The 27,500-nt window shown below is 40.6% G+C and overlaps 1 protein-coding gene across 3 annotated transcripts in view; it reads left to right on the forward strand.

Moving 5' to 3' along the window:
• LOC135217132 (uncharacterized) overlaps positions 1-27,500 on the forward strand; it is a 374,498-nt gene that overhangs the window by 281,637 nt on the left and 65,361 nt on the right. For all 3 annotated transcript variants that reach the window (XM_064252839.1, XM_064252840.1, XM_064252841.1), the window contains 3 exons: positions 4,194-4,329; positions 4,794-4,909; positions 6,787-6,973. In XM_064252839.1, coding sequence (XP_064108909.1) covers positions 4,194-4,329; positions 4,794-4,909; positions 6,787-6,973 — 439 coding nt within the window. The remainder of the gene's footprint in view (positions 1-4,193; positions 4,330-4,793; positions 4,910-6,786; positions 6,974-27,500) is intronic.

Here is a 27,500-nt window from a genome sequence, read left to right on the forward strand (position 1 = left end):
GAAGCCTAGGTGTGGAGAGAAGTTCCTTGCTATCGGAACATGATAGTAAGCGTCTGTAAGATCTATACAGGTGATGACGGCCCACAGGGAAGTAAGGTCCGCACCTGCGAGACGGTCAACATGCGGAATCTATCGCATTGAATGTAATAGAGACGGGAAAAGTCCCGAATCACTCTCCTTTTGTTCGAGTCCTTTTTTGGGACACTGAACAGACGTCCTTGAAAACTTCCTTTATAGCCTTCTTTTAGGGGAGATCTTTGGCATTGTCTAAAAGGTCCGTTGTCGGAGTCTGGTGAAAACTGATTGGTGGAGGGGGCCCTTTCTCCCATTTCCACCCTAGACCTTTGGAGACTATACTGTGGGCCCATGGACTGAAGGTCCAATGGTCCCGGAAGAGATATAATCTCCCTCCCACCTGCGGGTTCTCACTGGTTGGCTGCAGGTCTGCTTCTTCTGCCTCCTCCGAAGCCTCTACCTCTTTCTCCGCCACGTAGCCAGGCGCGACCTCTGGCTCTGATACTTCCGGCATGCCTATTGTAGCCGTGAAATGCGCCTCGCGACTCATAGGAGGGGTTGAAGGCTGGGGAGGTTACTATGGCTGTTGAGGCTAAAGGCTGCAGAGCCGGTGTAGTTTGTACCAGAACAAGATGCTGCTGCGGTTGAGCCTTAGATGTCGAAGGCTTACTGACCTGAGAGGACGGACCGCTTGCACTATCGCCTGAGGATGAGAGGTCCGGTAGGGATGGAACTTCCTTGGCCTCTTCTTAGGTCTGGATTGGGGTCCTGGGCCATCAAGCTTCCTTTTGAAAGGAAGTCCCCAACGGACCTGAAGACTCTGGTTAGCTCTGGCTGCCTCATGAAAGACGTTGTTAACTTCATATTTTGGGAACAGATTTTCTCCCCATATTGAGGAATTTATGAGTCTGTTAGGCTCGTGCCTTATAGAGGCACTCGCCAGGACGTACTTTCTGCAGGCTCGTCTCGCCATAATGAAATCGTACAGGTCCGTTTGGAAAGTCTGCAACAGGGCTTTCGTGAGGACCCGGAACAACTGTTCTTCGGTGTAGGATGCCGCGACCAACTCCGCCGCAGTGACAGAGTTGATCGACCATCCTAATCTGGTTCTTGCCTCGAATTCCTCTTTGACCAAGTGGTCCGGAATTCTAGGTAGCTTCTCTGCCAACAGGGTGGGGGCGCAATCAAGCTTTTCTACAAGGGGCACTTCCACCGGAGGTACAAGGAGGATGAACAAGCCCTCAAAAAGATCATCGAGGAAAACGTCAGCCCCGCCGACCCAGACAGAATATTAAGATGATTATATTTATAAAAACGAAGAAGATGAGCAGCCTGGTGATGAGAAACAATCCTTCGGCGCCCCTGCAGGATCCCTTGAAGAAGACGAGTGTGGTCTACCGTTACACATGCCCCATCCGAGGATGCCTCGGCAAATACGTCGGTATGACCTCCATGCGTTTCTCCAAGCGAATCTCCTGCCACGCCCAAGAAGGAAGCCATATTCAACCACGCCAAGACTGCTCATAACAAACGGATAAGAAGAAATGTATTATCCCTAATATCACCATAATAGATCAAACAACGGATCCCCGACATCTGCGCCTCCTAGAAGCCCTCCATATAGGCAAGGAGAAACCAAACTTAAATATCACTCAAGAAACGTTTCTCCTTCCACCGCCGCCCGGAGAGCAGTGAGCGACCCCCCGACGATGCCAGATAACCAGGAACCCCCACAGGATGATACGATTCCTGCTACAGACGGAATTCCTGACGTTCATCCCCAGGCACGCCACTGTGGCGCTCGCACGAGAGAATCCCCGAGACCTTCGAGGCGAGATCCACGGCTTCGGCCAAGACCGGCCCGACCAATGAGAATGCAACTCTAGGTCCGTGCCGCTATAAATACCGTTCCGCAAACTTTCTTGCTACAGTCACTTCAACCGACTCGTCAGAAGATGACCTACGAGAAGGTCGAAACGTCACGTGATACCAGCTATACCAGCACCAATACCAGCCCTTAAACCTAAGACGACCCCGGCCCGAACTGAACTACGCCTACGGAATAATACCAGCACTGACGACGACCCCTGCTTGACCTGGACCTGATATCTTGTTCTAATAAAAGATTCCTTCAGCATTTGTAATTTTTTAAAATCCCCAATATAAATATTGGCCAGTTACTCAGAAACATCGCTGAGCCTGAGAAGCGAATTGTAAGGAAAATAGACAAAACAATATATAAAATCAACTCGCTTAATTCTGCCATCCTTTTTAACAGCATTTGCCTAAAAGAGGGTCTTCTACCAAAATATTATTATTATTATAAAATCATTGAAATCACAATTCAATCAAGTTTACGTTTTGTCCATTGGGTTCGCTAATGTTGTGTTATTTCACTCAGGTTGCAAATCAATACAAAGGCTAAGATGGGCATTGATTAAGTTAGATCAAGACACTATAATTGCCTAAGGCTTGGTGTATGATCTAGCAAGACTAAAGACCATATTCACTTTTTGTACGATCGGAGACTGACGTCTTAGGGCATCCAGTTTGAAGGACCAAATGTGTTGCGAAATAAACATCACAACAGGTTATTAACTATTTTGCCTGATGTTGTTGGCAAGATGGCCTACCCTATAGCACAGACTTCGGTTCCTACTCATGGGACAAATGAAGATTCATAAATGCTGTATTGGATCTCAATTAACAACCACATGGTCCTGAAGGGATACATGACCAGCTCAGTTTCAATAACCCCTAAATTACAAAAAATCACAAAAAATTATGACGAGTCTGGGAACGATACTCATAATAACTGGTCAGTTAACACAACGTGATGGATGTTAAGCTAATAACACAAGTTACAATGTATGGTGTAGTCTGATCTGACCATGAACACGGAAGCTTAAAAAAAAAAGTGGCTTACCTCTCTGATGCTTTGCAAACAAGGAAGGGCGAGCTGTTTTGCGTTTGACGGTACCTGCGGCGATAGCCAGTTACGTTTTTTCGAATTTAAGTATCACTCACTCATTAGTTAATGTAGCAGTTTCAACACAAATACATGATAAAATAAATACAAAAGAAGTTCCTACGACTGTCAAAATCAGATTCAAAAGCATACACAAATACATCATACATGAAAGGACCATAGCCCCTGCTGCCAGCTTTCATCTTCATTACTTCAGACTTGGGACTGCAGCAGATTTAAATCGCCGAAAATGGTCCTCACATTTTTCCATGACATCTTGCATCTTGCCTAAGGTGGCAGTTGCAAGGAGAAAGTTTATGTGGAGGCCTTCATACTTTCTCTTAGCCCCCTTCCTCTTCCAGTGGACAGAGGAGCAGTATACGAGCTGTCACATGCTGGACTGGAGTACTACATGCCTTGATCCTTCTTTCCAGAAATGGGAGAAAAGGACTGACTATGGCCTAGCCAGTTGGTTATTTTAGCCTTACGATCTCCGACACTATGGGTTTATTCAAACCTTTTCAAATCAGGGATTTTACTTACATTCCCTTAATTTGAAATGCCCAGAATTCTGATAATTGAACATCTTTTATTCAGTAGATCAGACATATTGTCTCCTTTCCTTACCTCTTTCATGACCGGGAAGAGAATACCAATGTTGAGCTAAACTACCAGTCAGTTTGGAGAATTACTTAGAATCCCCCCTCGAAAAGTAAGTCTCCCATATGTAAAGACCAAGGGTTTGTACTTACGTAGGAAGAAATGACTATTTGTAATTTTTCTAACATACAAACCTGAGGTCTTTATATAAAAGGCCCACCTCTTACCACTCCTCATTCTCTTTCCTGGCCCAAAAGGTAAGCTGACTAGAATTGAACACATTCAGACTGGGTGGGCATTACTGCCGCCCCTGCCTATGGTAACTGTTACCATTGCCACTGTGCAAAAAGCTTAATGGCTAGGTTCCAGTTCGCTGAAAGTTGATCACATTTGTAAAGACCTTGTGTTTGTATGTTAGAAAAAATACAAATAATTTTTAAAGTTTGGCATTTTTAAAATTTTATTCTAAAATCATCAAAATTTTGTCATGCCATGATTTGCCTGTAAATTAGTAAAGATCATACTAGTTAACCGTACTTTCATGTGCAATTTATTTCTTCTTAATTTTAACTTTTTGTTCTAATTTTGATCATTTTATCTTGTTTTTAAGGGATATAGAAAAAGCTAAAGATCGTCTTGCTAAAATGGAGGAGGTAATGGCAATGATTTCAACTGCCAGTAAAAACCGCCAGGATATTCGTGACATTCTTCCACCAGAGTACCTCAGCCTGCTGGAAGAAGCAGAGGTTTGTACCATAATAAAAGCTGTAAAATACAGTAGAAGACTGATCTTCCAGTGGAATAATAGATGAAAGTTACATCCAAGAATCATTTGGCCTACCAATGTTGAGTAGTATTTATTTGAAGTCCTTTTGTATCAGTTCATTGGATAGGTAAGGGAAGGCAAAATTTATTAGGGTTTTAGTCTGCAATATCAGTTTGGTGAGCTAGATTGCAATGATTTTGTGATCCAAACTATTAGCTGAGCCTTGAGGAGTGAGGGGTAGGATTTGGCCGATCTTTGTACATATTTACCCTTATAAACCCCCCAAAACTGGAGGTTTATAGGGTGATATGCTTTATTTTGACATTTTTGCTTATTTCAAGGCAATATTTTCATGTTTTTTTTTTTTTATTTAATTGAGATTAATCTTAAAGTCAAACAAAAGTAGTTTACAGTACTATATTATTTTTCAATTTAATGCTTCAGATTGAATACCCTGGTGGCAATCGAACGAGACATCAGGTGAGCGATGTTCCTGTTATTGAAGAAGAATCTGAGGATGATACAAGAACATCAAGGCGTTATCAGAGAAGTTGTCGTAGGTAAGAAAACCATATTTTCTTTACTACAGCTTATACAGTAGGCCAGATCATGATAATGTAAAATACTTAGGTAAATTGTTTTGCACTAGAAGCCCAAAGATGGTTATTGTTTTTTTTAATACATTGAAAGTATTTGCAAATTGAAAATGTATGATTGACCTATAATAATTATAATCAAGTATGTATAGTTTATTTTATGTACATTATACAGTGGACCCCCCCCCCCCCCCCACCCCCCCCCCCCCCCCCCCCCTGTATTCGTGCACTTCAGATTTGCAGACTCATGTTTGTGCTGATTTCTCCTTGGAATATATACCCCCATTATTCACTGAAAATTTGCCTATTCACAGTATTTTTCCATGAGATATATCCACAATGTTTTTTTTATCAATTTCATCATAAAATGCCCTTTTTTTATTAAAGTAATAAAAAAAACCAGATATGACAATTGAGGCGTCCACTGCCAGAACTGACTTTACCACAAATGCCCGGTTTCCATTTTATCAAAGAAAATAGGCAGATTTTTTTCATTAGTGCCAAGCAGTTCCCCATATCATAAGCTTTCAAACACAAAAAAATTACTCCTTTATCTAAAAAACTCAGCAAAATATGACTTCTTGAATATTGGTAACTTTATTTAATCTTGATTTACTCTTTTTTTTAAAAAAAAGTGGCGAAAGTAAGTTGTAGCAGTGGGCGCCTCAATTTTAGTGGGTGTTTCTTGAGTTTTAACTATACAAAAATTAACTATACAAAATAGGTAGTTTTAAGCATTTTTTTTAGGGGTTTCAAGTATTTGCGGATTCTAGGTTGGGGGGGGCGGTTGTCTGGTATGCATCCCCTTGAATACAGGGGAACACTGTACTTATTATGTTACTATGGTAGAACCAAATTTTATTGTGAGAGCTAGCACATTCTCCTGAATGGTAACAACCTTTAATTTAATGAAAATGTTATGCTGTAGTGATATAGTTTTTATACTTATTGACACTCTTACATTGGTTAAATAGTTTATTTTTCAGTTGAAAATAAATAGCAATTAACTTCACCTTGGTACTGTATGAAGTCAGGTCTCTTTTCAAAGAATTTGGTTGTAATGTGACATTGCCTTGAAAATCTCAGTGTGCAAGATGAAGCTGGTTTTGTGAAAGTTCTCATCTTCTAGCTGATAACAATGATAAAATGAAATATAATATCATAATGTCCCATTAACAATCCCAGTGTTAGTATTCATGTAAAAAGATGGAAAATTTAAGTATCTACCTTGTACGTTAGGAGACTGGATCTGTGATTATAGAAAAATGACTAAGCAATAGTTTTGATGTTCCTAGTGTTTATGATTATAGCTCCTTTCTCAGTAGATGAAGCTAACTCACTAATACAAATATTACTGAAATAATCTACCATGAGTTAACATTATTGCATAATAATTCCTAATTTAGAATTACCAAATGGAATTCCTTAATAAAATAGAAACAGGCAGTCCCGGTTATCGGTAGGGGTTCCGTTCTCGGAGGAGTGCTATAAGTCAAAACTGCCATTAACCGAAACTGATTTATGCACCATAATGATGCTTATGGTGCCGATAACCGGTTATTGGCTCCATAAGCGCCATTATGGCACCTCTGTTAGGTATGTTATGGTGCCGTAACTTATTATTGGCGCAATAACTGGAACTCGGGCCGTTATGGTGTCATAAATTGACCGGTAACCAGGGACTGCCTGTACTGTATTTTGGCTGAGGGTGCATCATAAGATTTCTTAAGTAGGAAGTTCCTGTCTCATCAGGCAATGACTGTCCCATAGCCATGCATTAGATCACTATTGTTTCTTTGCAAATGTACAAGTCTAACAGGCCTTTATCTGTATCTTAACAGAGGAAGTGCAAGCCGTGGTGAAGCAGGTAGTTCTGTCGGTCGTAACGAGCGATACATGAGGGAACAAGAAAGTCGAGAGATATCTGCCATGCAGAAGAGGCTTAATAAGACAACTTCAAGAATATCTGCCATAAATGAGGGATCAAGGCATGGCCATGAAAAAGGGGCAATCAAGAAACAACCACAGGTAGGCAATAAGTAACAATACTTACATAGTTTATATTTTTATTATGGTTTTTCATTGAAGAAGTGTGTTGAGTTTATTTGATGGTCCATAGGAAGTAGTTTTAGTATTGTGAACCTGCCGTATTTGTGCACTCCGGATTCACAGACTCACATATTTGCAGATTTCTCTCTGGAATATATGCTCCCATTATTCATGGAAAATTTGCCTATTTACAGTATTTTTCTTTGAGAAATCTACAAATATGAAACAAAGTAGTACAGGCTTGAATAAAAAAAACTGGCTTGGGGGAAAGAGAGCAAAGAGACACTACTCTCCAGGGTGGTCGAAGAAAGACTGGTGCATCATGAGGTTCCAAGCCTGGTCAGTGACCAATGCATCCACCTCGTATACACATGAGTTGCCAAATGCCATAGATTCCTTGCTTTACAATTTCTGATTGTTTTTAACTGGTTTCCAGCTGGCGCCAGAAGATTATCATCTTGTTAAGACCGTAGGTTTGTTAACTATGAAACATACAAATTGATAAAAAAATTGTGTCTTTTTATTTCATTATAAAATGGACTTTTTGTGATAAAACTTATAAAAACAACTATAAACATTTTTAGTGGGGTTTTCTTGAGTTTTAACTAACAAAATTGGCAGTTTTAAGCATTTTTATAGGGGTTTCAACTATTCATGGATTCTAGCTATGGAGGAGGGGGGGGGGGGCGAATCGGTACGCATCTCCCACAAATACAGGGGAATGCTTTAATTCTTCTTTTTCTTGAAAAAGGTAAATTATTGCTCCAATGAGTTTCTTGCTGCATATTGGTTTGAAGTAGGCATCCAGATTATTTTTTGCCCTAAGGAAAATAATAGTTCTACCATAGGTAACAATGTGTAAGAGATTCCCTCATAATTATGGCATGACCCCTCATCTACCTCCATTGAAAAGTGCAGGTAGTATACTGCTTAACATCTGAGAAACCATCCTGTGAGTGGGATGTTAAATGAACATTTCTTAGAATACTGTACAGGACTAGTCTTGTTTCATATAATCTCAAACAGTGTGCCATATATAGTTTAAACAAAAATGTTATGGATAATATACAGTATAAGGGGTGGAGGGCTTGCAAGGCTTTAGCGTACGGAGGTATTTTCCTGGTGTCATGTAATTGTGAATGTTTCACATCTTAGCTACTAGCCTCCAGCTCGCTTGACGGAGTGGAGTGTAGGCCACTCAAGTCAATTAGCAGAGTATGTAATCGGCTACTGATTTCGATTATACTTTGAATTCCTGAAAATTCTTCTAAATATTTCTTTTTGAGTAATCGGTTACGTATTTGTAAATATTCTTTTATATTATAGAGTCGAATTTGCTTTGAGACTTTGATATGAAAACTACTTGGTGGTATAACATATCATTTATCATAGAAGTTTACGTTATTTTGAAAATACATAATATCCCTGTAAGAAATACAGGAAATCAGGATAATTCATTGCAGCCAACCCAAAAAGTCCCCCTTTTCACATTTTTTCTATTATTAATGTGTTCTAATATTAAATTAAGAGCGCAAAGTAATGAAACAGTATCTTATATAAGGTAAAATTTTAGATTTTTTTTTGTGTGTATGATTTACGAACTGTTTGGTGAAAATGGTGCCCGGCCAGCTGGGGAATGGGATAGGAGAGACATGAACCCATTGAGGAAACCAAAATGGTCACAGTAGGCAAAGGTTGATCAAATTAATTAACATTTTACAAGGATAATCAAAGGAATTGACAGTTTGTTTCCGATTATGTGTCAGAGAGAGAAAGAGAGAGAGTAATCAGCATGTTTACACTTGGATCTTAAGCGCACAAAAGAAATTTATTATGCCACATTACATCAACTTACTGTTGGCAAGTGGCAGACTTTAAAATGAATATGAGGATTTTGCAAACAAATAAGTAATAAGTCATGAATGCAAATAAAGGAAACAGAGATTAAATAACTTTTCACAAGGAAGCTGTTTTACAAACAATCGAAGGCATACAGAAGCTGAATGGGGTACTAGTTTGTTTATTACAGAACTTGGTTACTTTTACAGTATTAAAAGATTGTAAAAAGCAATTTCACTAGATAGGCATTTTACTGTAACAAAAAGAAGTGATTTGGGCAGATTGAGCGTAAGTGAAAGAAATGGGCGAATAATCATCCCAGCCCAGCTGATAAGTCAGTGGGAAGCAGACCCCTTCTTCCCTCTCCTCTCTTCTCTCTATTGTCTCACTCAGCGCACCAAACACTGATTCAAGCAAGCTTTTTTTTTTCTTTTTTATATTGCATTTGATTGTTTTCAAGTTTCATCATTATGCTAAATTTATTGTGAAATAACATTTTATTTTTTATGTGAATTAGTACTGCTTTTACGTACATATGATAATTTTACTGTCTCTTTTTCTCCCCTCAACAATATCATGACGCACAATAACTTAAAATCTTTCATTTAATATTCCTCAAAAATAAAAATTCTCCCTCCCTCTATTTCAAGTTAGCTGTGCATCACCGCAATGACGAATGAGGGTGTTTCTCGTTTATCCTAAATTTTATTGTGAAAAGCTTTGTTCTATCATTTGCTACTTTGTTAATATTGCATGATTCAAGCAAATATGGTAATCATAGGTAATGCTAAAAAAATTTTAATGCTGTTAAAGTCAAAACACCTGAAGCAAGCAGATGCACGCTGTGAAAAGATATTCTCGCTAACACTTCTTCTAAGCCAGTAACAGACACAAATTTGTTTGAACAGAGTTGTATATTTTGTGGAATGAAAAGATAAAAAGGTTAAAGGGAAAGAAGAACCATTTGGCTTGTGTGAGACTAAAGATGCTGAGAAGGATATCAAATATGCAGCAAACATTTTACGAGACCATGAATTACTGTTGAAAATTGCAGATGCCAAACTTATTGCAAAGGAAGCATGCTATCATCGCTCTTGTAGCAAAAAGTATCTCAAAACTGCCCCGTTGCAATAAATTTATATATTACTAGAGCAGTAGCCGATGATTCATCACTAATAAACTTATCAAGAAAAACACAACAGAGGATTCAGTGAAACGGCAGATTACGTAGGTAAATACACAATCAAACAAAAGAGGGCAAAAAAATGTACTAATGTTCATTCCCAACACTGTGTGTATCTCACTGCCCAGAAATTTAAATGCAAAACTGCAAAGTCACTTCAGTGGTAATTTAAAATACTAAATCATACAACAAAGTAGGGATTGTTTTATATTCCAACCAGATTTCACCCATCAATGCAGAGGATTTGCAAATGATTACTCATATAAAAGTACATCAGAGATTGCAGAGGTGGCCATACATCTGGTGAACAAATTTTCAGTCAGTATATCCAAAACATGAGCAGCCTCTTAACCCTCTTACGCCGATTGGACGTATTTTACGTCGACATTTTTTGTCTCCCGTGTGCCGACTGGACGTATTTTACGTCTACTTACGAAAGTTTTTTTTAAAATTCACGGAAAAATACTTATAGGCCTACCAGCCTAAAACTTTTGAATCACGCGCCTTGGGGGATGCTGGGAGTTCATGGATCAAGGTGTTGTTTTGTTTACAATCGTTACGCAGGCGCGCAAGCGCAAATTTCTTTCTTGCCGCACTAAAAAGTATCTGTGACACATCTCGGAAATTATTTCGTCACTTTGACATAATTTTTGTACCATTGTAAATTAGCCGTTACATGAAGTATTATATATGAAAATGTGCGCATTTTTATGTAGAATACAACAATAAAATACTAATGATTGTAGCTTTTATCAGTTTTGAGATATTCTCATATAAATAACGATAATTGCCAAAATTTCAACCTTCAGTCAAATTTTACTCTACCGAAATGGTCGAAAAACACAATTGTAAGCTAAAACTCTTATATTCTAGTAATATTCAATAATTTACCTTAATTTTGCAACTAATTGGAAGTCTCTAGCACAATATTTTGATTTATGGTGAATTTATGAAAAAACTTTTTCCTTACGTCCGCGCGGTAACTCTTCCGAAAAAAATCATACATGCGATTGTGGTAATGTTTGCACCATTTTAAAATTAGCCGTTATATAAAGTTTTATATATGGAAATGTGTGCAATTTCATGCACAATACAACTAAAAACAACCATTGGTTGTAGCTTTTATCAGTTTTGAGATATTTTCATATAAGTAACGATAATTGCCAAAATTTCAACCTTCGGTCAACTTTGACTCTACCGAAATGGTAGAAAAACGCAATTGTAAGCTAAATCGCTTATATTCTAGTAATATTCAAGCATTTACCTTCATTTTGCAACAAATTGGAAGTCTCTAGCACAATATTTCGATTTATGGTGAATTTATGAAAAAATAACATTTTCTTTACGTCCGCGCGGTAACTCTTCTGAAAAAATCATACGTGCTATTGTGGTAATGTTTGCACTATTTTAAATTAGCCGTTACATAAAGTTTTATATATGAAAATGTGCGCAATTTCATTTAGAATACAACAAAAAATAATTGAAGGTTGTAGCTTTTCTCATTTTTAAAATATTTGCATATAAATCACGATAAATAGAAAAAAAACCACGTTCGGTCAACGCAATTGTAAGCTAAAACTCTTACAGTCTAGTAATATTCAGTCATTTATCTTCATCTTGAAACAAATTTGAAGTCTCTAGCAAAATATTTAGATTTATGGTGAATTTAAAAAAAAATCTTTCCTTCCCTCCGCGCGCGGATTCTCCGCCACAAATCTCCGAAATGCGTACGTACCATTCTCGGAATATTTGCTCCATTTCATATTAGGCATTTCATATAGTTTTATATATGAAAATGTGCGCAATTTCATGTAAAATAAAACGAAAAATATTTGAAGGTTGTAGCTTTTCTTATTTCCGAAATAATTGCATATAAAAATTATATATATAAAAAAATTCGACATTCGGTCAACTTTTAACTCGTCAGATATGGTCGAAAACTGCAATTGTAAGCTAATACTCTTACAGTATAGTAATATTCAATCATTTGTCTTCATTTTGAAAGAAATTGGAAGTCTCTAGGACAATATTTAGATTTATGGTGAATTTTAAAAAAAATATTTGTTTACGTCCGCGCTTTACGAATTCATGCATTATTTTGTGATAATATTTTCTCTGTGTTGCTTTTATTGTTTTACAATGTGTTATATACCAAAATGATTGCAATTTAGTGTACATTACAACGAAAAAAAAAGTAACTTGTTACCTTTAACCGTTTTGCGCACAGCGCGATTTGAATACAATTATATATGAAATTTTGTTTTTGCGCTATCATATATCGCATTATTTATATATGATAATGATAATTTTTTTCATTTCTGATGGTTGCATACTAAACTTCAGCCAATGACAAAAAAAGGAGCCAAAAATGAACTCTTAATCTTGAAAACTAAGCGCACTGCGATTTTTTGAAAAAAATATTTTTTCCGCTTCCACGCTCACTCTGAAACACCTCCGGCACACGGGAGACAATTTTTTTTTACCCCTTCGGCTTAAGAGGGTTAATGTTCAAGACATTATATAAGGCGGAAATACGATTATGAAAGATGTTGAAATTTCACATAAGTGACTTACCAAACAATTACATTAGCTGTACGCTTTCTTACCTGGCAGTCGAAAATTCAAATTCCTGGCGGCGGTAGCAGCGCTGCCATTATTCGTGTAGGTGATACCGATCCCGCCCACTTTCGGGAATACCTGGTACTGCTGAGCTTAAGACTTCAATTCGTTTTCTGCTGGCCACGGGTTAACACCGGTGGTTTGTTGTGCAGTCGACTTTCGTCGCCATTGTGGAATTTTTCTTTTTGGTGATGTACAATTTCTTGGTTGGCTTTTTTGCTTCATCAGTTAGCTGCCTAGTTATTAACAATTTATTATGAAGATGTCTGATGCTAGTTCTTCTTCAGTTAGGTTTTGTAGTAGTGGTTGCAAAACTAGATTAGCTAAACTATGTTACGATCCGCACTACAAGTGTGTTAAATGTAGGGGTCAGTGCTGTAGCAAGGAATTAACTTGTGATGAGTGCTGTAGTTTAGATGAACAAGGTTGGAAGACTTTTCAAGCTCATTTGGAAAAGATGGACAAAGATAGGAAAAGGAAAGCAGCTCTTAGAGCGGGTAGTAAAACTAGAGTAGAGACAACTCTCTCCACTTTTATCGAATATTTCTCTTATTGATAGTCCTCCAACTTCAGTATTAATTACTCCAGACCAGGTATCCCATGTTTCCGATCCCAACACCATTTCCTTGTTAGAGTCCAAGATGGACAAGAAATTTGAGTTCTTGGCGAAATCCGTTATGGATTTGGGTATGTCGTTTCGTGCGTTCATAGATAAGTCAAGTGAAAAGGCCAGTGTTAGGTCAAGTGTCAGTGTCAGTGTCGTGTCCGAGGAGGCGGCTGTCCGTTCCCCCTGTTCTCCTAGACGAAGGTCACTGTCATACTCCCCAGCTCCCGGGAGAAGACATACCGGAGGTCGAAGGGAGACTGGGGGAGTTTGCCCACGGTCAGTCGCCAACTCCGTCGACGTAGTCGACTGGCGAGTGTCCAGAAAACGCTGCTGGAAAGGCGTAGATATCAGTGACGCGCAGTTGTCGTCTGACTCGGAAGTGCAGTCGCCTGTGTTGAGGCGAAAAGTGTGTAGTGATTTAGTGTCGCGTCCGTTGAAGAAACATGCCCAGCATACGAGAGGGATGTTGAGAAATCCTGTTGAGAAATCCAAGGAGCACTGGAGTCCACAACCTTCCTGCAGTTTCGCACCGGACCAGTTTTTCCGGGAAGATCGTCAGTCCTCTTCAGATAGCGTAACTTCGGACGAAGTCAGACGCTCACGTGCGTTACAGCGCTTGCGCGCTTGCGAGACTGCCTCGCCTCGTTGTGTATCGATAGGAGTTTCGACTCGTTCGCCTAATTCGTCTCGAGCTGTTTCAACTCGTTCGCCTCATTCGCCTCGAGCTGCTTCGACTTGTTCGCCTCATACGTCTTGAGCTGTTTTGACTCGTGCACCTCGTTCGCCTCGAGCTGCTTTGACTCATTCGCCTAATACGTCCCGAGCTGTTTCCACTCGTGCGCCTCATTCGCCTCGAGCTGCTTTGACTCGTTCGCCTCATACGTTTCGTGTTGTTTCGACTCCCAGTCGTTCGTTTTCGAAGAAGAGCCGTACGACAGCCACGACTTCGTCTTCACCTAAGGATGATGCGAAGGCCAAACCCTTGCTAGAGGATTCCGCTTTGGGTCCCTATAAACATCATCTTCAAGAATTGATGGTCTTTTTAAAGAAGACAACGAGCCAGACGGAAGAGGAAGACGGGGGTATCGGCCGTCCTTTCGGAAGAGGAAACTCAAGACCAGGATGCAAAGCCCTCTTCTGCTTATTCTAGTCTGTTAAGGTTTCTTTTACAGACTTATTCGGATTTTTTTGAACCTGCTTCGCCTTCCTCACCTCCGTCGATGTTTGTGAAGGATAGGAGATCAGCGCCTTCGGGGTTACCGAAACTAGTTCTTTCTCAGTCCTCGAAGAAAGCATTGAAGGAAGTAAAAGAGTGGCTTGCTAAGAAGAGGGAGTCAGGCAAGGCTTCGTTTGCTTTTCCTCCATCGAAGCTGCAGAATAAAACCTACAGGTTTTATGCGACAGGAGAAGTTCCTTCTTTGGGAGTTTCTACCTCCTCCCAAGGAGACTTCTCCGGTCTTGTGGACTCAAACAGAAGAGCAGTGTTCTCGGCTGCGCAAGTGTTGTTCTCTTCATCCGAGTTGGATCACCTGGTGAAGAACTTATACAAGTAGATCGAAGTCTTCAGTTTTCTGGATTGGACTATTGCAGCGTTAGCCAGAAAAATTGAAGATTGCCAGTCTCTAGATGAGGATTTTTCTGCCGACTGGCTCAATGTGTTGTCCTGTGCGGACAGGGCAGTGAAAGACGGTTCAGGGGAATTGGCCGCCCTATTCACTGTGGGAGTACGAAAGAAGAGAGAACAGTGGTGCTCCTTCACATCTCGAGGAGTAACCACGAACCAAAAATCGGCTTTGTTGTTCTTTCCCCTGAGTAAATCTCATCTGTTTCCAGAAGAAACCATTAAGCATGTGCTGTCGGACCTCGAGAAAAAGTCCACCAATGATCTGCCCTTTCAGTCAGCGAGAAGATCTAAGGAACCTCCAGCGAAAGGAGCCAAAGCTTCTCCTCTACAAAAAAATCCCTTTCGAGGAGGTAAATCGAGGTGGCAGCAGAGACCAAGAACAAATCTACAAACCACCTCCAAGTCTACCAAGAAACCTTCCTTTAAGACAGAGAAATGATCGGAAGGTCCTTCACACACCCGTGGGGGCAAGACTCAACGACTACTGGGAGGAATGGAGTCAAAGAGGAGCAGAACAGTTGGTAATTCAGGTGCTTCGAGAGGGATATGTGATCCTTTTTAAGCAGGATCCACCACTGTACAATACACCTGTCTGTTTGACAGCATACTCGACAGATCCACCACTGTACAATACACCTGTCTGTTTGACAGCATACTCGACAGGATCAACAAGAGCTTTGGCTTTAGCCAAAGTAGTAGAAGGGCTCATCAACAAAGAGGCCATAGACGAAGTAACAGACACGAACTCCCCAGGGTTTTACAACAGGCTCTTCGTAGTCCCCAAGGCATCAGAGGGATGGAGACCTGTGTTGGACGTAAGCGCTCTGAACTTCTTCGTCCGGAAGACGAAATTCCGAATGGAAACCAGTCGATCGGTAATGTCAGCCATCCAACCGGGCGACTGGATGGTATCTCTTGACATGAAGGATGCATACTTCCATGTCCCCATCCATCAGGACTCCAGGAAGTTCCTGAGATTCGTCTTCAAGAAGAGAGTCTTCCAGTTCAGAGCCCTCTGCTTTGGTCTGTCAACCGCCCCTCAAGATATACTGGATTCTCGCTCCTCTGGGAAAGTGGCTGCATTTGATGGGGATCAGCACAGCTTTTTACTTAGACGACTGGCTCCTGAGAGCCAGATCCAGGCGTCAGTGTGTGAAGGACTTGGAGAAGACACTTCTTTGACATAACAATTGGGTATCATAGTAAACACGGAGAAGTCCCAATTGATTCCAACTCAGAGGATTCTCTATTTAGGGATTATACTAGACTCTCTAGCTTTTCGGGTTTTTCTCTCCCCGAAGAGGATAGAGTCCTGCCTGTCAACAGTCCAGCAATTTCTGATTCGCCTGTCCTGCTCAGCGCTCAAATGGATGAGCCTACTTGGGACCCTGGCTTCAGTGGAGAGTTTTGTCAGGTTAGGACGCCTACACATGAGGCCGCTTCAGTTCTTCCTGAAAGCAAATTGGTCTCGGAAGACACAGTTGGACTCACTAGTTTTCCCCCTGATGGAAGAGATAAAGCTGGATCTTTGTTGGTGGCTTTCGAGGGAAAGATTACAAGAAGGAATCTCCCTAGTCTTCTCAGATGCCTCAGACAGCGGATGGGGAGCCCTTCTAGGAGACAAGAGAGTGTCAGGTCTGTGGACAGAACGAGAAAAGACCTTCCACATCAATGGGAAGGAATTGAAGGCGTTCGACCACTTAGTCACCGGAAGAAATGTAGCAGTCTACTCGGACAACACCACAGTGTTGTCATATGCACGGAAGCAGGGAGGGACCCACTCGTTCTTTCTCAACAAGATAGCCAAAGATCTCCTCCCCTGGACGAACGAGAAGAGGATCACCCTTTTTCCAAAATTCATGCAAGGGAGAATGAACGTACTTGCAGACGAACTGAGTCGGGTAAATCAGGTGTTACCAACAGAATGAACTCTGAACGAGAGAGTGTGTCAGGACCTCTGGAAGGTTTGGGGAAGACCATCAATAGATCTGTTCGCCACATCGAGGAACAATCGCCTTCCCATTTTCTGTTCTCCGATTCCAGAACCACTAGCGTGGAGAACAGATGTGATGCTGCTAGATTGGACAGGACTGAACGTTTACGCTTTTCCTTCCTTCAGGATGATAAGAGAGGTCTTAAACAAGCTTCAATGTCACATGTGACAATGACCCTAGTGGCGCCATTCTGGCCCAGGAAAGAGTGGTTCCCGGACCTTCTCAATCTGCTGGTGGATTTTCCCAGACTACTACCACAAAATCCATCGCTTCTCAGACAACCTCATTTCAACTGATATCACCAAGGGTTGTCTGCTCTGGCCCTGACAGGATTCAGACAGTCAGGAACTTGGTCAGAGCAAAAGGGTTTTCGCGAAGGGCGTCTGAGGCTATTGCTAGCTGCAGAAGAAGCTCTTCTGCCAAGCTCTACCAGTCCAAGTGGAGTTTTTAGGTCATGGTGCAGACAACATAGCATCTCTTCTTCTGAGACATCTATAACAAAAATTGCAGAATTTTTGTTATTTCTGAGGGACACCAAGAAGTTGGCCACTTCAACTATTAAAGGATATAGGGCCATGCTTTCATTGGTTTTCAACCCTAGAGGCCTTGACATTTCATCAAATCAGGACATCAGTGACCTGATCAGATCCTTTAGTTCCTCCAAGATTTTCAAGCCTGAAGAAGTGGAATGGAACTTGGATGTAGTTTTAAGGTGGCTCAACGGCCCCCAATTTGAACCATTGAATTCTGCAACCTTGAGGGATGTAACTAGGAAGACACTATTCCTAGTCACCTTAGCCGCAGCGGGAAGAGTAAGCGAGTTGCAGGCGATGAGTAAGGAAGTGGGTTTTGCCCAGGGCAATGCAGTTTGCTCTGATGTAACAGATTTTCTCGCTAAAAATGAGGATCCTTCGAATCCTTGGCCCCTTTTTTTCAAGATAAAGAACCTGACGGACTTAGTCGAGTCGGAAGATGAGGAACGTACATTGTGTCCGGTCAGAACCATCAGACACTACCTGACTAGGACAGAAACTGTGAGAGGAGAGTCAAGCCGACTCTGGTGCTCGGTGAAAGACCCGTCTCGGCCTCTTTGAAAGAATGCAGTGTCCTTTTTCCTGAGGAGTTTGATCCGAGAAGCGCATGCCCAAACTCAGGAACATGCTCTTAGGGTGCTGAAAGTGAAGACGCATGAAATTCGTGCAGTAGCAACGTCATTAGCTTTCAGTCAGAATATGTCTCTATCCTCCATTATGCAAACTACGTTCTGGAGGTTGAAATCGGTGTTTGCATCTCACTATTTAAAGGAGGTAGAAACTACTTATGAAAACTGCTTTAGATTGGGACCGTTGTCAGTAGCGGGAATGGTGTTGGGAGAGAAAGCATAGGGGGACTCAGTTTTTTCCCTCTACTATCTCCTCGCCTTGAATTTGAGGTTTTTTGAGTTTGTGGGAAGCCTGGGGGTACATGTACCTGAAGTACCCACCAGTCCCTATATCTGGTTAAGGGTACCATATGGTTTTTAGTGTAGGTGATGGTTTTTTTGTATGGTTTTTTATCTGGTCTTTTTGCCCAGGGCAAGGGCAAATCATTGTTGTTTGTTGTCAATCATCGGTGAACCTCCATGATTGCAAAAATCCCACCATTAGTAGGGACGACCCTGGCCTTTACTGCCACGTCTCCTACATGTGATGAGAGCGCCGACCAGAGGCAGTAACTACCTGTAGCTGCTCTCTCACAAGGTAAGGTACTGCAGACATTATATATAATGTGAGCACATGACTTATTTTTATTTAGAAAGCTGTCCATATACCCACCCACCTTCCGGGTAATGTTGAGTCAGCTAATGTAATTGTTTGGTAAGTCACTTATGTGAAAATGATATTTTAATGATAAAATAAGGTTTCACATATACTTACCAAACAATTACATAATCAGAGCCCTCCCTCCTCCTCACAGATGGACGTTGCGGCTCAACGAATTGAAGTCTTAAGCTCAGCAGTACCAGGTATTCCCGAAAGTGGGCGGGATCTGTATCACCTACACGAACAATGGCAGCGCTGCTACCGCCGCCAGGAATTTGAATTTTAGACTGCCAGGTAAGAAAGCGTACAGCTAATGTAATTGTTTGGTAAGTATATGTGAAACCTTATTTTATTATTAAAATATCATTTTTCTTCAGAACCATGTAAAGTTGAGCTTCGTGTGCAATATTTATTGCAAGCCATGGAAGATTAAAACCAATAAACCATCTTTATTGGGTTTAGGAATCAAAAGTATGACCAGTAGCAGAAAGATCTTAGAAATTCTTAATCACTGGTGTCACAGTATTGAACATATATCTCACCTCTGTGGAGCTTGAAACAGATCTAGCTTTTCTTTCATGAAGCTACCAGGAGTCACACCAGAGATATATTTAGATGACTTGGGCTTTTTACTAGGGTAGCTTTGGATAATTTTGACTCCAACTTAGAACCATTGTCAGGAAAAGGGAGTCTGCATGATGCATTTGAAATTTGTTACCAAAGCTTGGAAGATCCAGAGGATGGATATCAAACTACTCAGATAAGGAGTCTACAGAAAGATAGTGAAAATCAAAGTGAAGAATCTAGAATTTCCTTAGATCATTTCAGAGAAACTCCCAAATGCCGGAGAAAAGCAGTCACTTAAATTGACACCAAGGCTCTTGACCCATATCCAGAAAATGCAAAGCTAGTTAATCAATTGCCTTTTTTGGTGAATACTTGCCCTGTTACACATAATGTAGAAGATGGTGGAATGGTCTAAATTTGCACCAGTGTTGGCTGGCTGGAATGGAAGTTTTAGGAAAAATGTCTCCAAACAAGAATTAACTACATGAGAAATATTACTTTGTCACCTATGCGAAATGATATGATAGAACCATTAAAGGTATCCCAGCAAGTAGCATCTGAGTGTGGTGACACTTCAATCTTGATGCATATGACCTGGCTGTGGCTAAGCCTGCAATCATGATGTAAGATCAAAAGTGTCCCCGCTTTGACAAAATATTCATTTGTTTTGGTTCATTCCACATGGAGGTAGCATGCTTTGGTTCCATTGAATACTATGTCGAAGGTTCGGGAAAAGAACATGTCCTCACGTAGAGTGAAGTCCTAGTATCCGGATCTGTACCAGGATTCTACAGAGGGAAGCATTTCAAAGATCTGAACCGATAAACATTATGTATCTCTTGCTCTTGAAAGTTACCTTTTCCAAAGGTTTAAGCAACACTTCAGGACAATTCACAACTGGAAGAACTTAAAGACCAAATTGAAAATTTGAAAAAACTTGTCTGAAGAAAGTAACATTTATTCTGATGACAGTAGTTTTGCAGAAAATTATGAGGAAGATATGTAGTATTATATAGTGGAACCTCTACATACGAAAGTCCCTACTTACGAAAAATTCAGGTTGCAAAAGGGTAAAGTCCGAGATTCGCCTGGGCCGCCAAGAACAATTATAAAACTCGTGCGCCGCCAACTGAGTAGACTCGCCACCATCCTCCTGCTCTCCCATTGGTTCCTGATGCTAGTCACCGCCGTAAGATCCTACTCTCCTATTGGTCAGCATCAGTCCCATCATCCCTCTACGTAAAGGCGTCCTTCAACCACTTTGTCGCATCAGCACTATCGTACGCAAGGGAATTCGTTCGTTCACATAGATTTTGTTTGTTAATTTAAATTCGTGTTAGTGATTTCGCTTTCTTCGTAGTAAGTAGTACAGTAGTACCTTGAGATATGAAAGGCTCAACTTACGAAAAATCCAAGTTACGAAAGCAAAGACGAAAAATTTTACTGCTCTACATACGAAAAGTTTTCAAGATACGAAAGGTTTCTGAAAGTCCGAGATTCGCCCCATAACAATTTTGTAACTCGCAAAAACCGCCGCACGCCATCTTAGTTATCGTAGACTCGCCACCATCCTCCTGCTCTCCCATTGGTTCCTGATGCTAGCCAAGCCATGAGATCCTTCTCTCTGATTGGACAGCATCCCTCCCATCATGCATCTTCTATACGTACGAGTTGGCGTGCCTTAGCTCGGCCACTTCGCACCCGAAACTTTATCGTACGCATTCAGCATGTTCGCTCCAACGATTTCGTTAAGTAACGTAAATTCGTTAGTGATTTCGTTGCAGTACATATTATCGTGTTGTGCGAAGACTGTATTATTACGTATTTGTGTAACTACGTAAATTAACGTAGTCATGGGTCCCAAGAAAGTTGAAATTCACGGAAAGAAGCGCATGCTGTCTCTGGAGACAAAGATGGAGATCATAAAGAAGTACGTAAAAGCTTGGTATAGACGATTGAGTGTGATCGCAAAGGAATACGGCCATAATCCGTCGACAATAGGCACCATCCTTAAACAGAAGGATGCCATCAAAGCAACTACAACCATCGAAGGGCATCATTATTTTGTCCAGCAAGAGAGCCATGTGCACGACGAGATGGAACGGCTGCTCCTCGTCTGGATAAAAGACAAAGAAATCGCTGGCGATACAGTAACGGAGACGGCAATCGCTCACAAGGACCAGTGCTATTTCGGCGATTTGATTGCGCAGGCGGAAGACGACGGAGGGGAAGGGACTTCAACGCAAACCCCAGAGTTCAAGGCTTCGCATGGCTGGTTTTGAAATTCCGTAAACGGACTGGCATCCATTCGGTGGTGCGTCATGGGGAGGCTGCCAGCTCGGACACGAAAGCGGCCGAAACATTTAAGAAGACTTTCGACGAGATGATGACCAAGGAAGGCTACAGTTCTCAGCAGGTTTTCAACTGTGATGAGACTGGCCTTTTTTGGAAAAAAATGCCTCGTCGGACGTACATCACGGAGGAAGAGAAGAAGCTACCCGGGCATAAGCCTATGAAAGACAGGCTTACGCTCGCACTTTGTTCGAACGCCAGTGGGGATTGCAAGGTGAAGCCCCAACTGGTGTATCACTCCGAGACTCCTCGAGCCTTCAAGGCCCTACAGAAGTGTTGAGAGAAGCTTCTTCCAGTGATGTGGAGGGCTAATGCAAAAGCCTGGGTAACGAGGCTTTTGTTCACCGAGTGGGTAAATCTGTGTTTCGGCCCAACTGTGAAGAGATTTTTTGCAAGAGAAGCGCCTCCCCCTGAAATGTCTGCTGGTGTTGGACAATGACCCTCCCCACCCTCCTGGCCTCGAGGAAGATATCTTAGCAGAGTATTCCTTCGTTAAGATTCTTTTTCTTCCGCCCAACACCACCCCTCTCCTCCAGCCCATGGACCAGCAAGTGATAGCGAACTTTAAGAAGCTGTACACGAAACATCTTTTCAAAAGATGTTTCGACATCACCGATACCACAAACCTCACCTTGCGTGGATATTGGAAGGAGCATTTTGACATCGTCATATGCATCCGACTCATCGACCAAGCATGGCAGGAGGTTTCGAGGCGAACCTTGAATTCCTCGTGGAGGAAACTCTGGCCTGATGCCGTATCCTCCCGAGACTTCGAGGGATTCGACGTGGGCGAAGCTGGTGCTGCTGAGTCCAAAACAGTTGACGATCCCGAAACTGTTTTGGAACCAGATCTTGATGAGATCGTTGCACTCGGCAAGTCCATGGGGCTGGTCGTCGACGAGGACGACATCAACGACCTTCTCGAGGAGCACAAGAGGAGCTTACGACGGATGACCTGAAGGAGTTGGAGGCCATGCAAACATAATGTCGTTCAAGAGGAGTTCTCCAGCAGCGGCGATGAAGAGGAGGAGCCTATGACAACGGCAGAAATTAAGGAGTCTTAGCCGCTTTTCATAAAGTGCAATCGTTCATAGAAAAAAGACACCTTGAAAAGGCTCACACAGGTCGTATGCTTGCGCAGTTCGATGACGTTTGCCTGAGTCGTTTCAGGAACATTGTCAAAAAGCAGGCAGAAGCAATCTTCCTTGGATAGTTATTTTTTAAAGAGGCCTTCAGCATTAGCAGGAGTAAGCAAAAAGGAAGAACCAGGTGATAAAAAACAAAGTTGAAAGCAAAAAGGAAGAACCAAGTGATGAAAAACAGAACGTTGAAATTGGTGATGAAGTTGAAATTCTGTAAAAAAAAAAAAAAAAAAAAAAAAAAAAAAAAAACCTACATAAAAGTAAAAAAATAAAAAAAAAGTTAAAAATAAAAAAAAGAAAAAAAAAAATTTACGTAATTTTTAGATTTTTGTAAGTTAAGTGTTACAGTTTTGTTAATGTTTTTCGTTAAATTAAATATTTTTATTTTATAGTTTCCTTTAAATTTTTTATGTGTTTTTGTAAAGTTAAGTGTACGTACGTACGTTATCTGCCGTTTGTCCTCCTCCTCCTCCTCTGCAGCCACTTTCAGAGATAGCCTCACTCGAAAGGTAAGCTTCGACATTTTACGTTACAGTAATAATATTTCTTTTACACTAATTATACACTTTATTTACAGGTTTGGATTTTTATTCTTAATTTAGGTATTGATGGTCCAAATTGTGTAGTCTTTCATTTGTTTATAGGTCAATTTAGCTTTATTATGAAATTTAATGGGGTGTTTTTGGAGGGCTTGGAACGGATTAGCCATTTTACATGTAAAATGTGTTCCAAGATACGAAAAATCATTATACGAAGGCCGCCTCGGAACGGATTAATTTCGTATGTCGAGGTACTACTGTACTTTATCGTGTTGTGTGTGAACTTAATTAATTTACGTTATTAGCCATGGGTCCCAAGAATGTTGCTGAAGAAGAGGATGCTTTCTATGGAGACAAAGATGGAGATAATTAAAAAGAGTGAAGCTGGCATGCGGTTGAGTGTGATCGCTAAGGAATACGGCCAAAATCTGTCAATGATAGGCACCATCCTTAAGCAGAAGGAATCCATCAAAGCAGTTACACCTTCCAAGGGCGTGACTATTTTGTCCAACAAGAGGAGATGCTGCTTCTTGTATGGATTAAAGACAAAGAAATCGCTGGCAATACGATAACCGAGACAACAATCTGCCACAAGGCCAGCGCTATTTTTGGTGATCTGATTGCCCAGGCCGATGACAACGTAAGAGAAGGGACATCGACAGCAACCCCAGACTTCAAGGCTTCTCGTGGGTGGTTTGATAAATTCCGTAAACAGACGGGCATCCATTTGGTGGTGCGACATGGGGAGGCTGCCAGCTCGGACACGAAAGCGGCCGAAGCCTGTATTAAGATATTCAACGAGATGATGATCAAGGAAAGCTACAGTTCTCAGCAGGTTTTCAACTGTGATGAGACTGGCCTTTTTCAGAAAAAAATGCCTTATCGTACGTACATCACAGGGAATTGAAGAAGCTACCTGGGCATAAGCCTATGAAAGACAGGCTTATGCTTGCACTTTGTTCCAACGCCAGTGGGGATTGTAAGGTGAAGCCCCTACTTGTCTATCATTCGGAGACACCTCGAGCCTTCAAGGCCCACAAAGTGCTAAAGGAGAAGCTTCCAGTGATGTGGAGGGCTAATGGGAAAGCCTGGGCAACAAGACTTTTGTTTTTTCATGCGATGTAGGGTAAATCTGTGTTTCGTCCCGACAGTGAAGAAATTCTTGGAAGAGAAACGCCTCCCTTTGAAATGTCTGCTGTTGTTGGACAATGCCCCTGCTCACCCTCCTGGCCTCGAGGAAGATATCCTAGTGGAGTATTCTTTTATCAAGGTTCTTTATCTTCCGCCTAACACCACCCCTCTAGTCCTGCCCATGGACCAGCAAGTGATATCAAACTTTAAGAAGCTGTATACAAAACATCTTTTCAAGAGATGTTTTGACATCACCAATACCACAAACCTCACCTTGCGTGAATTTTGGAAGGAGCATTTCGACGTCATGACTCATCGATCAAGCTTGGCAGGAGGTTTCGAGGCGAACCTTGAATTCTTCATGGAGGAAACTCTGGCCTGATGCCGTATCCGCCCGAGACTTCGAGGGATTCAACGTGGGCAAAGCTGATGCAGATTCAGAAACAGTTGATGATCCTGAAACTGTTTTGCAACCAGATCTTGATTGAGATCGTTGCACGGGTCGGCAAGTCCATGGGGCTGGTCGTCGACGAGGACGACATCAATGACCTCGAGGAGCACCAAGAGGAGCTTACGACGGATGATCTGAAGGAGTTGGAGGCCATGCAACATAACATCGTTCAAGAAGAGTTCTTTAGCAGCGGCGAGGAGGAGGAGGAGGACCCTATGACAATGACAAAAATTAAGGATGTTCTAGCTGATTTTCATAAAGTGCAATCATTTGAAGAAAAGAGCACCCGAAAAGGGTGTGCAGTTCGATGAACGTTTGCCTGAGTCGTTTCAGGAACATAGTGAAAAGCAGACAGAAGCAATCTTCCTTGGATAGTTATTTTTTAAAGAGGCCTTTAGTAGTAAGCAAACAGGAAGGTCCAAGTGATACGAAAAAACAGAAAATTGAAAGTGGGGAAGAAATTGAAATTTTGTATAAAAAAAAAAGGCAAAGTAAAAACAAAAAAAAAAAAAAATGTAAAAATCAGAAAAATGCAAAAAAAAAAAAAAAAAAAAAAAAATTAATTTTATTTTAAGTTTTAAGTTTTTTGTAAAGTTGGGTGTTAATGTTTTTCTGCCATTGTTAATGTGTTTTGTGAAGTTTAGTGTTAATGTTTCTGCCATTTTTTAATGTTTGCGTAAAGTTAAGTGTTCATGTTTTTCTACCATTTGTCCTCCTCCTCTGTTGCCACTTTCGGACATCGCCTCACCTCGAAATGTAAGGTTCCACATTTTACTACATATGTACGTACAGTGATGCTCAATCTCATGCAACATGATTCCATAAGATTTCGTTCAAAATTCACTAACTGGCAACATAGCAAGCTCCATGTTTATCTATTATTTCAATGCGGAAACGCGATTATTGCATACAATATGGACATAATATGTTTCACAAGAGTGAAATCTGTCATATATGTCAAAACTGTAAAGTAAATGTCACGTGTAGCAAATTTCAGAAAAAAAACTCTTCGAAACATTTTCAAAACTTTCGTTCACACACCGCTGAAGCATTTGACCAGAATGAAGTCCTCATCAAGCATCAGTTCAAATGTTAAATAAAAAAAAAAACGAAAAACAAATGGTCATAACATTCATAATGCTTCCAAAGCCAACATAAAATTTAAAATAGTCCTATTAGATTGCTTTTACATCTCAATGCTGAAAAATATGTAAATATGTATATACAAAAGTAGAATGCGCCCCCCCCACCCGATATCAAACATGCGAGCGGAGCGTGTGTGACGTATCATGTTTGTGGTCGGTGCAACAACCACCACCCGGTGGGTAAACATAAGTAGGTCTACATGAAGTAGCGATAATGAAATTATCTTGAAAAAACACTTATTTTATATGTGTTACAGGAATATTTGGATTTTCCTACATAATTAAAATTGCTATAATTCTTAAATATTTAAAAATTATGGCATACAAGTAAATATTCGCCCATGCAATATTCTTTTGTCAAAGCCAAGATATTATTCTTAGGCCTAGGTGTTAGATTTCTTTACTTGACAATTAACAGTCACATCTCTCTATTAAAAATTTCTGGCCAGAAAGCAAATGAGGTTATCTACACATTCTTGTTCTTCAAGTTACCTTATGAAAGGATAAATCATACACCAAAAGCGAGGAGAAGGACTTTTAAGAAAATAATATTTTAAACCACTTGAAAAAAAAGTGTTCCATACGCCTTGATATTAATACTTATGATATTTCGATTAATAGTCATCTTCTCCATATAATCTAAATCATCATCTTATATTCCTCAAAGAACAGGTAATCTCTACAAATAAAAACATTAGTAACATTATATCTCATAAGGCTTAGAGTATTCTTTTAGGCCTATAATTCATTTTGCAACATATAGGCAGCGTAAACGCAGCCTAAAACTTCAACATTCAAAGAAAAATTGTTGTAATTCATATTCCCGTTGTATTCGTCAAAAAAAAGATAATCTCTACAAATAAATTCATTAATAACAGATTATATCTCAGAAGGCTTGATTATTTTTTTTAGGCCTATAACACATTTTGCAACATACAGGCAGCTTAAACACAGCCGAAAGCTTCAACATTCAAAGAAAACTTGTTTTAATTCATATTCCTACGTTGAATATGTTGTTATGACTGTTGAGCTTATTAGGTCTACTGTCAATGCAGCAGACGTAGTTATGTTGACCATTCCGAGGAGCATGTAAAGTGTGCTTTCATTGATGTGACAGCTAACCTTATCACACCGCATTTTGAACTTAGCAGCGTAAAAAAAGAAAATCAGTTCAAACACAACAGATTTTACGAATTATACAATGCATAAAGGGATCATATTTATTAAAACCATAAGGAAAATAGGGTTAGCTGTGAATTCACAAAACTTTTGACATGTATGACATTAGAAAAAAAAGTATAACACTACTTGGCAACATCACGTTGAGTCTGAGAATCTGGACGATACAAAAAGAATCATGTCGCATGAGATTTGAGCACCACTGTACATGTACGTACAGTATTTCTTGTACCCTGTATACTAATACACTTTATTTACAGGTACAGTAAAGGTTAGGTTAGGTATTGCATGGTCCAAATTGTTGTATTTCATTGTTTATTGGTCAATTTAGC

Source organism: Macrobrachium nipponense, chromosome 7, assembly GCF_015104395.2.
Source record: "Macrobrachium nipponense isolate FS-2020 chromosome 7, ASM1510439v2, whole genome shotgun sequence".
NCBI lineage: Eukaryota > Metazoa > Arthropoda > Malacostraca > Decapoda > Palaemonidae > Macrobrachium > Macrobrachium nipponense.